The sequence below is a fragment of the Cervus elaphus genome, chromosome 5 (genome assembly GCF_910594005.1).
Source record: "Cervus elaphus chromosome 5, mCerEla1.1, whole genome shotgun sequence".
Taxonomy (NCBI): domain Eukaryota; kingdom Metazoa; phylum Chordata; class Mammalia; order Artiodactyla; family Cervidae; genus Cervus; species Cervus elaphus.
The window spans coordinates 119656489-119668549 of NC_057819.1; the positions used below are offsets into that span (position 1 = coordinate 119656489).

General features: G+C 35.5%; 1 protein-coding gene across 5 annotated transcripts in view; it reads left to right on the plus strand.

Annotated features, from left to right (window-relative positions):
• TANC2 (tetratricopeptide repeat, ankyrin repeat and coiled-coil containing 2) overlaps positions 1-12061 on the plus strand; it is a 371488-nt gene that overhangs the window by 136223 nt on the left and 223204 nt on the right. For 3 of the 5 annotated variants that reach the window (XM_043904966.1, XM_043904965.1, XM_043904967.1), the window contains exon 4: positions 4135-4317. In XM_043904966.1, coding sequence (XP_043760901.1) covers positions 4135-4317 — 183 coding nt within the window. The remainder of the gene's footprint in view (positions 1-4134; positions 4318-12061) is intronic. The other 2 variants (XM_043904968.1, XM_043904969.1) reach the window with 1 other exon arrangement.

The window sequence follows — 12061 nt, forward strand, 5'->3', positions numbered from 1 at the left end:
TCTATTTGAGATTGATAACCTGCAGAATAGCTATTGCATTTGTTGCAAAGGGATGTGATGGGAAGAAATGATTACTAGGTTTTTGGTTCGAGTAAATACATAAGTACATGGTAAATATCTATGTAATATTTTTAATTGAGGTAATTTTAACCATTTTATTTTATACAATTCAGTGAACTTTAGTACATTTACAGTGTCGTACAAACATCACTGCTATATAATCCATCACCCTAAAAGGAAACCTGTACCTATTAAGCATTCAGTTCCCATTCCTGTAGTCGTTCTTGGAAACTACTAATCTCCTTTCTGTCTGAATTTGCTTTCTCTGAACATTTCATATAAATGGAATCATACAACACGTAGCATTTTTTAGTCTGGCTTCTTTCGCTTAGTATAATGTTTTCAAAGTTTTATCAGTGTTGTGGCATGAATCAAGCCTTCATTATTTTTATTGCTGAATAACATTCCATCATAATATGTCACATTTTCTTTATTGATTCACCAGTTAATGATGTTTGCGTTGTTTCAGTTTTGGGCTATTTTGAATAATGCTGCTGTGAATGTCCTGGTTTTTCCTTGAAAACCTGTTTTCGTCGCCTTTGGGTATCCACTTAGAAGAGGGTTGGACTGTATTAGATGGTAATTCTGTGTCTGACTTTTTGGGGAACTGCGAAAATGTTTTAGACAGCAGCTATAATGTCTCATATTTCCACCAGCAATGTATGAAGGTTCTAAGTTTTTCCACATCCTTACCAACACTTCCCTGTTGTTTTAACAGCCATTACATGGAGTGTGAAATGGTGCTGCATGTAATACTATGTGCTTTCCCCTCTTTCCCCTCAGTTTTATTGAGATATGATAGACAAATAAAAATTGTATATATTTAAGGTGTATGACATGATGTTTAACGAATATGTACATTGTGAAATGATTGCCACAATCAAGCTGATTAAGGTATCCATCACCTCACATGTTTATCCTTTTTGTGTGTATGTGTGAGGATATTTGAGATCTACTCTCTCCACATATTTTAAGTATACAATATATTATTATTTGCTGTAGTCACCATGGTGTACATTAGGTCTCCAGAACTTATTCATCTAATAACTGAAAGTTTTACCCTTTGACCAACATCTCCCTTTTGCCTCTACCTCCTAGCCCCTGGCAACCACCATTCTTCTCTTTGCTGCTGTGATTTTGACCTTATTTTTTTAGATTCCACATATAAGTGAGATTATGTGGAGATGTTTCTTTCTGTGTCTGGTTATTAGCATAATGTCCCCCAGGTTGTATGTTGTTGCAAGTGAAAGGAGTTCCTTCTTTTTTTTTTTTTTTTTAAGGCTGAATAGTATTCCTTGGAGAGAGAGAGAGAGAGAGAATGTGTGTGTGTGTAAAATCACATTTTCTTCATTCATCCATCCATCCTTTGACAGACGCTGAAGTTGTTTCTATATTGTGGCTACTTTGAATAATGCTGCAGTGAACATGGGAGTGCAGAGATCTCTTTGAGATAGTGATTATATTTCCTTTTGGTATATACTCAGAAGTAGGTTTGTTGGATCATATGATAGTTCTATTTTTAATTTTTGAGGACTCTCCATTACTGTTTTTCATAATGGTTGTACCAATTTATATTCCCACCAACAATGTATAGGGGTTCCTTTTTCTCCACATCATTGCCAATACTTGTTAGCTTTTGACATTTTGATAATAACTGTCCTAACAGGTGTGAGGTGGTATCTCATTGTGATTTTGATTTTTGTGATTGATGATTGTTGATGTTGATTGCTTTTTCATGTGCCTGTTGGCTATTTGTATTTATTATTTGGAAAATATTTATTCACATCCTTTGCCCATTTTAAATTAGGTTTTGTTTTTGTTATTGAATATGGGTACCTTACATATTTTTAGTATTAACCCCTTATCAGATATTTGGTTTGCAAATATTTTCTCCCATTCTGTAGGTTGCTTTTTCATTTTGTTGATGCTTTCCTTTGCTGTGCAGAAACTTTTTAGTTTGATATAGTTTCACTTGTTTTTATTGGTTGTAGTTTTGATGTCAAATCCAAAACAAAAAATTTTCAAGATGAATTTCATGGATTTTTCCTCCAAGGTTTTCTTCTAAGAACTTTATGATTTCAGGGCTTACGTTTGTCTTTAACCCATTTTCCATTGATTTTTGTATGTGGGGTCAGACAAGGATCCAGTTTCACTTTTTGCATGTGATTATGCAGTTTTTCCAATACTGTTTATTGAAGAGACTGTCCTTTCCTCATTGTGTATTCTTGGCACCCTATCAAAGATTAGTTGACCACATATGCATGAATTTATTTCTAGATTCTCTGTTCTCTTCCACTGATATATGTGTCTGTTTTTATGCTGGTACCAAGCTGTTTTACTACTGCTTTGTAATATAATTTGAAATGAGGAAGTGTCAGCTTTGTTCTTCTGGCTCAAAATTACTTGATTACATTAGCTGTTTAGAGCTTTTGTGAAAGATTGTGAAGGAATTTTAGGATTTTTTTTTTCTATTTCTGTGAAAAAATGTCATTGGAATTTTTATAGAGATTACATTGGGTCTGTAGATTAGTTTGGGTAGTAAGAACATTTTAATAATTATTACAGTCCATTAACACAGGAAATCTTTCCATTTATTTATATCTTTAATTTCTTCATGAATATCTTGTAGTTCTCCATGTACAGATCTTTTACTTTGGTTAAATATATTCCTAAGTATTTTAATCTGTTTGGTGTTAAGCATACTACTTTAAATTCTGTTCCTTATTGTTCTGTGTTCCCTCTGAGACTGTTTATTTTGCATGGTCTTTCTGACTTGCTTTTTTCATGTTATGTTTCTTTGTTATTGTTAGTTAAGGGTCAGATACTGTATATGAAAATGGTGGAAATAATCTGAGACCTTATGATGATGTTAGCTTCCTCTGAGAAGATTTATGTTTGTTTCTGGCAGGCACAAGCAATCTGAGATTGCCTTGATTAAATTTTGTGGTACACATTTGGAGCTGAACTTCAGTCCTGTAAAGGCCAGTCTAGTTTTGGTTTATACTCACTCCTAGAATGTAGCCCTTTGGGGTTCCAAACAAAGTGTTGGAGTTTTACCAGCTCCCTCTTAGAAACTTGGTTCTCCCAGCTTGTCCTCCCAGCTCTGTAAAACTGTCAGTGACTTCTTAGCCTTTCAGATGCCACTAAATGAAAAGTGACCCCACATACCAGGTCTCAGTCTTCTTGTACTTCTTCATCATGCTGTTAATCTCCAGTGCCTTTAGGAAGATTTTAAAAACATACACAGTTGTAGTTTTCGTAGGGCAAAATTGGTCTGAAGTGTGTAATCTGCCGTTACCAGAAGTAGAAGCCAACAGCATATCCGTGGAAGTAAACAACATATCATTTACTCTTTTTTTAAATGTTTGGGCAGATTCAAAATTCACCATATAATGTTAGTCTTACCCACTTGTATTTTCATGTGCAGTCTTGGAGAAAGAGAATAAGAAATAGTTACAATGATCCTACCAGGAATTGCACAGATTGCATTGTCAAGCAGGTGAATATCTTCTTTCATGTTGATCTTATCAGGGACAATTGAAGATTGTTGTTCTAATTATAACACTTGTTGTATTATAATTATTATTTTTAAAAGATTTTTTTTGATGTGGACCATTTCAAAGTCCCCGTTGAATTTGTCATAATATTGCTTCTGTTTTATGTTCTGTTTTTTTGACCATGAGGCATGTGAGACCCCAGCTCCCTAACCAGGGATTGAACCTGCACCCCACCCCCTGCATTGGAGGTGGAGTCCCAACCACGCGCCCACCATGGATGTCCCCTGTAATTATTGTTTATGTGACTATGTTGCTCATGAAACAGTGAACCCTTACGAGGAGGAATCCTATCTTATTCTTGTTCAGGTTCTTAGTGCTAGACCTCAAAGTAAGTACCCAGTAATGGAGAAATGAACGAATGTGTTGGGAATACCTTATTTGTCTTTTCAGAGTGAAGAATCAGTATCAGTATACACTGTGCTGAGTCATCCAGAAAGGTCAATTTTAATAGAGAAGAATTTTAGGAGATGAACCTCTTCTCACCAGCTCTTTTGTCCTGTCTTCTCCTGTATCACAGGTGGCATCTCCACAGAAAGCGACTGTGCTTTTGAGCCAGACTACGCCGTCCCACCACTTCCCGTGAGTGAAGGTATGCAGCACATTCGGATTATGGAGGGCATGTCTCGCTCTCTTCCATCCTCCCCCTTACTCACACATCAGTCTATCAGTGTTCGGCTCCAACCTGTGAAGAAGTTAACTGGTAAGGACTTTACCTACGTTGAGTATGTTTAACAGGAAACCTAACAGTATGCACTCTAGATCATAGCAAATATGTTTATGTGCATCTCTAGGTTTTTCCTCTTTGGCCTTTCTAATGTCACTGACTCTTGGAAAGTAGAGCTCCCACTGATTTTAATTTAGGAAATTAGACGAGTGCTCCATTTGACAGATTGATGTATTTATTTTCTAAATGATCCATCTGTTGTGGACATATTTTTCCAGGCTTTCAGGAAATTTCTGGTTTTGCGAGAATATACTGTTGTTCTGATTGCATTTATCAGCTTGTTCATGTCAGATTACCAGATGGAGATATTGTAATTTTAGAATAATGAAAGCTTCATAGTTCAGTAAGGGTACATATTTTTTGTTTGAAATCTTGATTTGTATTTTTCATCCCTATTTTTAACAGCTAATTTAGATGTTTACTTCTCCATGGTACTCTCCACATTTACCTCTCCAACTTCTTAAAATATTCACTATAGTATAGGTTGTGGATTGACTTTAACATGATCTCACAGTAGGTATTGTACAGCCAGATCAAGTTGTTAGGTATCAAACTGTGCCTTTATTAAATGAAATTTTATCTCTTAGAACTTTTTCAGGAAAGAAGATTTAATATGTTAAATGATACTTATGTGCAAAAGTATGTATGCCTGGGTCATTTTGTTAGATTTCCTTTAACATTATTAGTTTATATCCAGTATCAGTAAGTTGACTGTCATTGAATGGATTATGAGTGTATGGAGGCAAGAAATAAAGTCATTCCCAAAGGATATATTGACTTCCTCCTATGTGTCTGGCATTGAGTTAGACAATAGAGTTGATTATCAAACAACAGTACAAAAGAAAATAAAATGATGGGGGGAAATGAGATTTTCAGACTCTTCCGTCTATTTTGAATGAAACTTGTATTACAGTGTTTATAATTTTCATTAAAATGATAGCATTTATTCTGTAGACCTGCAGAGCATAAGTTATGCTCTTATATTGCTTATTTTTGTTTTAGTCATCTTCAAGTGTCTGACTCAAAGTCTGTTTTGATTCTTGGATTAGGTAAAAATCAATAAAATATCTTAATACCATTTTACTAAAATACTTATTCCTTCTGTTATCTAAAAATAGGAAAATTATATGTAATTGGTCTTGAATAAAAATTTCAATGCCTAGAAATTTCCCCTTTTTCTTACAGTTTAAGGTATTATTGATTACTGAAAATGCAAATAACCAAATCTGATGGCTGCCAAGTGATGTGCTTCATTTTACCTCACATATGGGAAGAAATAGCAAGAAAAATTGTTTCCTTATAGAACTTAGCTGTATTGCCCAAGATTTTAGAGATACCACTTTCCTGTCCCATTTGACTACCCCAGTTTGAACTTCAGCTTAAATAGACAACCTTTAGGTAACCCAAAAGATAAGTACGTATAATAACAAAGTCAACAACCTGCCTGAAAACAGAGAGGTGGTAGAGGGAAGCAGCAATAAGTATACTTGGTTTAATTACATGTATGAACTATTCAGGTTTAATATTACGGTACTTGAAAGGTAAGTATCCTCTCAGATAATTTTGTTTTATTCACTGAAGAGATTTTCAAAGCCCTAAGAGTTTAAAGTTTGAAGATGCATTTTAAAATATCTGAACAAAAGAAATCTATCTCCTGAAAGAGGATGCTGTGAAAACTTTTCTGTGACAAATTTTCTGCCAAGTGAATTAGGTGATAAAAATCTTTTGGTTTAACCCAGAATGAAATTACTTTGGAATTTAAATTTAAAATATTATTTAGTAGATTACTCATCAGTTATCTTTCCTTTCCTAATTATATTTTGGTATAAATAAGTGAAAAGAACATTGAATGGAAAAAGATTAGCTGACCATAAGGGAATGTCCTCCAGAGAGTTGTTCTTAACAAAATACATTAATTGAATATGGCCATTAGGGCTACACATACTAATTTATCCAGTTCCATTCATTTAAACTTCCAGCTACCTTGTCTTGCTTGTATTCGTATTACAACCAAACTGAGTAAGTGCGGCTGGAATAGTCATCTTTTTCTGTTTTCTTTCTGACTTTATCTAATATTTAGTCCCCTGTCTCTATTACCATCAAGGTAGTTTGCTCATTATTCTGTGTTCCTTACTTAATCATTAAACAAATATCTGTTTAGGACCTACTGTATCAGGCACTGCTCTAGATAAAGTAAACAGCGTGCAGGAAAAGACACTTGAAGCCCCTGCCTTTGGAGATGTTTATATTCCAGTTGTGAGGGAGCTGTAATAAACATAATAACCAATAAATAAATAATTTTAGATAGTAGCAAGTACTGTAAGGGTAATAAAGTAGGAAAAGGGAGAGAGAAAGACTGGGGTAGAGGTAGGTTTCTCTCTATGGCGTGATTGGGGAGAATCAGAGGAGGAGGTATTTGAACTGAGGCTCAGTGATAAAGAATATGCCTGCAGTGTAGGGGCCCTATGTTCAATATCTGGGTCTGGGAGATGCTCTGGAGGAGGGCATGGCAACCCACCCCAGTATTCTTGCCTGGAGAATCCCATGGACAGAGGACAGAGGAAGATCTGGGGTTAGAGCCTTCCAGGCAGAGGGAACAACCAGAACAAAAGTCCTAAAGCAGAAATCAGTGCTGGTGAGTTGAAGAATTAGAGAGAAGGCAGTGTGACCTCAGCAGAATAAGTCAGAGGGGAGGGGTGTATCAAATAGTTGAAGACATGGGCAGAAGCCAGAGTTTTTTATGATCATGGTAGGGAACCTACTCTGTAGGATTTTTAGCAGAGCTGGAATGGGAAATAATATGATCTGATTTACCTGTTTATCAGAACTTGATGGCACATGTGTTATGAGTGGCCTGTGAGAGTCTAGAGCAGCGGTCCACAACCTCGTTGGCACTGGTTTCGTGGAAGACAATTTTTCCACAGACCAGGTTGAGGGGGTTGGTTTAGGGATGATTCAAGTGCATTATATTGATTGTGCACTTTGTTTCAATATTGTTACATCAGCTCTACATCAAATCATCAGGCCTTAGATCTCAGAGGTTGGGGACCCCTGGTCTAGAGAATCCCACATTGATTAACCATGTGTGTGTTTTCCAGACCTTTAACAAGTCTTTACCTTCTGACAAGTTAATAGAGTATCGAAAGACAATCATTCTTTTTGTTTGTTTTATCCAGTAAAACGTAACAGAGTAACATTTCCCTATTACTGTTTTTTTATAACCTTTGTACTTTCAACTTATTTGTCTTAGTCCTTCACACAGTTGTATATGAAGATCTGTTTCCAAATACTTTGACTTATCTTTAGTCTCACGGGAGTGAGAATGGGGAAAGGCCTGCTCAAGAATAAAGATATGTAATTTGGAGCTTGAAAACTAAGTGTGTGTGTGTGTATATGTGTGTGTGTGTGTGTGTGTATGTGTATATATATAGTTATTGTGTGTGTGTATATATGTATATGTTTAAAATATATATAGCTCTATCCAATACAAAAACAGGTTACAGTAAAAGTGGTTAAGAGAGGAGTGGGCTCTGTGGTCATGCTACTTGTGTCTGTATCACAGCTCTGAGAAAATCACTTAACTACTCCCTGCTTCTGTTTCTTCATCTGCAAAGTGGGGTTAACGATCCCTCCTACCTCATGGATAGTCAGACCTGTCCATTGATGGTTACCAGTTGCTTAATACATGCATAAATACATGTATTTGTTATTGTTGCTAAGTTGTGTCAGACTTTGTGACCTCATGGACTGCAGCACACCAGGCTTCTCTGTCCTTTGCTATTTCCCAGAGTTTGCTCAAACTCATGTCCATTGAGTCAGTGATACTATCTAACCATCTCATCCTCTGCTGCCCCCTTCTCCTTTTGTCTTTAATCGAAATGCTCAGAATGTGTGAGCAGTTATTGTTGAAAAAATCTGTTTAAATTTGGTGAGAAGTTCTTAAAAACTCTATTGAACATTAGATACCAATTTGGAACTTTAAAATTTGTCATGTTTTAAAAATTATACTTTTTAATGAGTAATAGTAATAATGATAACAATTCTCATTTGAGTGCCTGTTGTGTGACATACCATATAAACACATATTCTTCACTGTATCTCCATTTTACACATGAATAAATGAAGCCTTAGAAAGGTAAAATGTCTTGCTCAAAATAATACAACTAAAAAGAGATCAATGCCAGAATTAATACCTAAGCCTTTAAACTCCAAGTGAGGTTCATTTTACCAATGAAAAAGTTGAGGTTTATAGAATTTACCCAAGGCATCTGGTATATCAGTTAAGACTTTTTGTTTAAAAAAAAGAAAGTAACAAGACATAGCCATGGTTTAAGCAATATAGGGAAACTAGAAGACCTGGAGGTTGGTCATGCCTCAAGGTTCATTTGGCTTAGTTGGATATTGCTTTGAAGAGAGTGCAGAGATACACTATTGGCCCTCATTAACTGTGGTAACAGAATTGCCACTGTTCTCCAGCTTTTTATTCAGTGCTCTTTCCAAGATGTTTTTGTTCATAATATCATAAAGTCCCTAAGGGTGCTTCTTAAAATGTAGAAGTTGGAAGTGACAGTGGTTCATTCATCAACACTTAATGAATTTACACGCTTGAGTTTAGTAGACGTTAAATTTTGAGTATTCATACTGTTAGTAGAGCTGTAAATTGGTGCACTGTTTTTGTAGGGCAGTCGGAAATAGGTGTCAGAATTGTAATGCTCATCATCTTTGACCCAACAATTTTATTGCTAAGAGTTTATTTTATAAATAAATTTGAACACATTTAAAAATTATGTGTATATGTAATATTGTTTATGTAGTAGAAAAAAAAAAGACAGTCTAAATATTTATCAGTAATAGTCATCTATTTATGTTTTTAAATGATATGCAAACATATACATATCGCACATGCGTTCATTTGGTGGTGAAGGGGAGAAATGATAGCTCAAACTCAGAAGCAGGGGAGGAAGACATGAATTTTGTTGTATGCCCTCCTGTAATGTTTGTGTTTCTATGTGTAAATCCCATTCTCAAGAGGCAGTATAACAAAATGGACCCTGACTGCCCTTTCCTAATTGTGTCAACTTGTGCAAAGTTGCTTCAAGTCTCTATACTTATAACAACTTTCTTTGTTACTAAAATAAGGATTAAAATAGTATTTACCTCATAGGACTGATAAGAGAATTGGATGGGTTGATTTGTGTAAAGCTCGTAAGACAGTGTCTGGCATAGAGTAAACAGTCTAGTAAATATTAAAATAGATTTGGATGAAATAAATTATAAAGTAGATTTCTATCAGCTGTCAAATATGAATTCTGAGTCTTTGAAACATGACCTTCAAATAATTTATTTAATTGCCTTAAGTAAGTCATTCTCCTGTTGCAGGGAGTTAACCTTAGAATACTGATGTCAAAAAACAAAAAAAATACTGATGTCAAATGGATTAGTAGCTAGCCTCTGGGAAAAGATTTTTTGGCCTGATTTTTAAAGTATTTGCTACCGATAGGTTGTAATGACCATGTGGCAGTCCAATTTAGATGGTAAATAATTCACAATATCCAGTACAATCATGCTGCAGCCTAGTTATTTTAGATGCTAGCTAAGGCCAAAATATTGTTTTCATTATTCATAAAATGAAATTATTAATTTGTTTCTGAGACATCCTGGGAAAATTGCTTAAAGCTATTTTGACATTAAAAAGAGCCTATATAGTTAGCCTACATAGTTTGATACATTGTAGTGTACTTATGATATGTTCTTTGCAAAGGAATAATTGTCTTGCAATTTTTAGAACCACTGAAATTCAGGGTGTACATTAGTTAGTTTTATTAGAAAAAAAAATAACAGGGTTGCTATGAAGATTAAGATTTCTTAAACATACAACCTAGCTAGCATATAATAAGCATTGATAAGTGTTACTTTAATTTTATGTCTTGATAAAGTGGAAACATAGTTTGAGAAAATTATTGAAAAGCCACTTTGGAAATATAAAGAGCCTGGAGAGCATGTTAGTCTCTGTAGTCTGATTTATCTCCGTGCACTCATGCTGCTGTGGCGTAAGAGTAAATAACTAGGTTATAACTAGGGCGTTATAACCAAGGAGCAAGTTGGGCAGGGTGGCAGTGGATGAAAAACTCCTAAGAGGAGAAATCAAGGGTAGGGGAACTCTTGCTGAAGATCTGGGTAATTAGATACCAAGTGTGGAATATTCTTGCTGAACTGACTTCGTAGGATTCTTGCCTGCTGCTGGGCTAAGCTGAGGCCTTGTCAAATAATTGGGTTTGACATCAAACAATAGGGATTGACTACAAGGGTGTATTGTACAACACAGGGAATATAGCCAGTATTCTGTAATAACTATAAATGGAGTGTCACTTCTAAAAATGGTCAGTAGGTAGATGGGTGGCTACCTACTGATGGCTCAGTGGTAAAGAATCCACGTGCCAAGCCGGAGACAAGGGATTGACCCCTGGATTGGGAACATCCACTGGAGAAGGAAATGGCAACTCACTCCAGTGTTCTTGCCTGGGAAATCCCAGGGACAAAGGAGCCTGGCGGGCTACAGTCCACAGTGCTGCAAAGAGTCAGACATGACTTAGTAACTGAGTAGCAGGTAGGTAGGCAGAGGACTCAGAGCAGCCTGGTTACGTGTTAGTTAAGGAGAGAGTCTCTGTCAACATATATATTTTGAACCCCTAAATGACAACATACATTATCCAACAGAGTTCTTTATTTGGTGTTTGCACATACTAGATTTGCAACATAATTAAATTTGCTCTTTAGATTTTTATAGAAACATAAGGTAGGAGTTTGTATTAATATATAGCAAATACTTTTCTACTAATTTTTGCATATTTGAATGGAAGTTACTCATACAGAATAAAAGCATTATTTATGCTATCATAGTATTTATTTATAGTGGAATTATGTAAGGTAGTTGTAGGATTGCTGTGTAAATTCCACTGAAATATAGTGTTCTGTCTTCCTTTCTGTTCAACCACTACTAGGTGAGGTTTGCAAAAATGACATAATGTCACTTTATGGAGAAAGGGCCAAATCCTCTGGTGAGGATCAGCAATGTAAAGGAACCTCTGGACTCAGTTACTCAAACATTTAGGGTCAAAGTTGACTTAGCCAAGTACATGCAAAATTGTAAGAAACCATCATAGTATTTTTCAATAGATCTCTTGTCAGTATTTACCTATGGGAAGTCATCCTTTATAAACTTGTGCTCGGTTTCTCATTTCCTTGTGTCTCTCTAAATGCTCCTTGCCTCCTACAATGTATTCTTTTTTGTTTGAAGATCAATACTTTCTAAAAGAAAATAGTGTCTTCCTAGGAAAATTACAGCATATACTACAGATAAGGATAATTCCCAGAAAGATGTTTTTATAATTTTCCTGTGAAACAGTTATTACTAGCCTTCATCTGTGTTCAAAAAAAAAAAAGATTCCTGAGATGTGTTCTTTTCTTTGATGTACCATTTAACTAGTAAGCGGATAAGCTGATTCACTTCTTTCTTTTTCTGTCTTAGCATTATTAGTTGTTTGGTTCTGACTTTGATTGTAGAAAACTGAGTCACCTTGGCTAGTCTAAACAGAAAGACTTTTAGTAAAGGTTTATGGTGGCTTTCAGAATCTTCCAAGAAGGCCTGGCTGCAGTCAGAAACTTCACCACCCTACAGTCCTAAAGGAACAACATGACAACCTCTATCACAGTTGCCCTG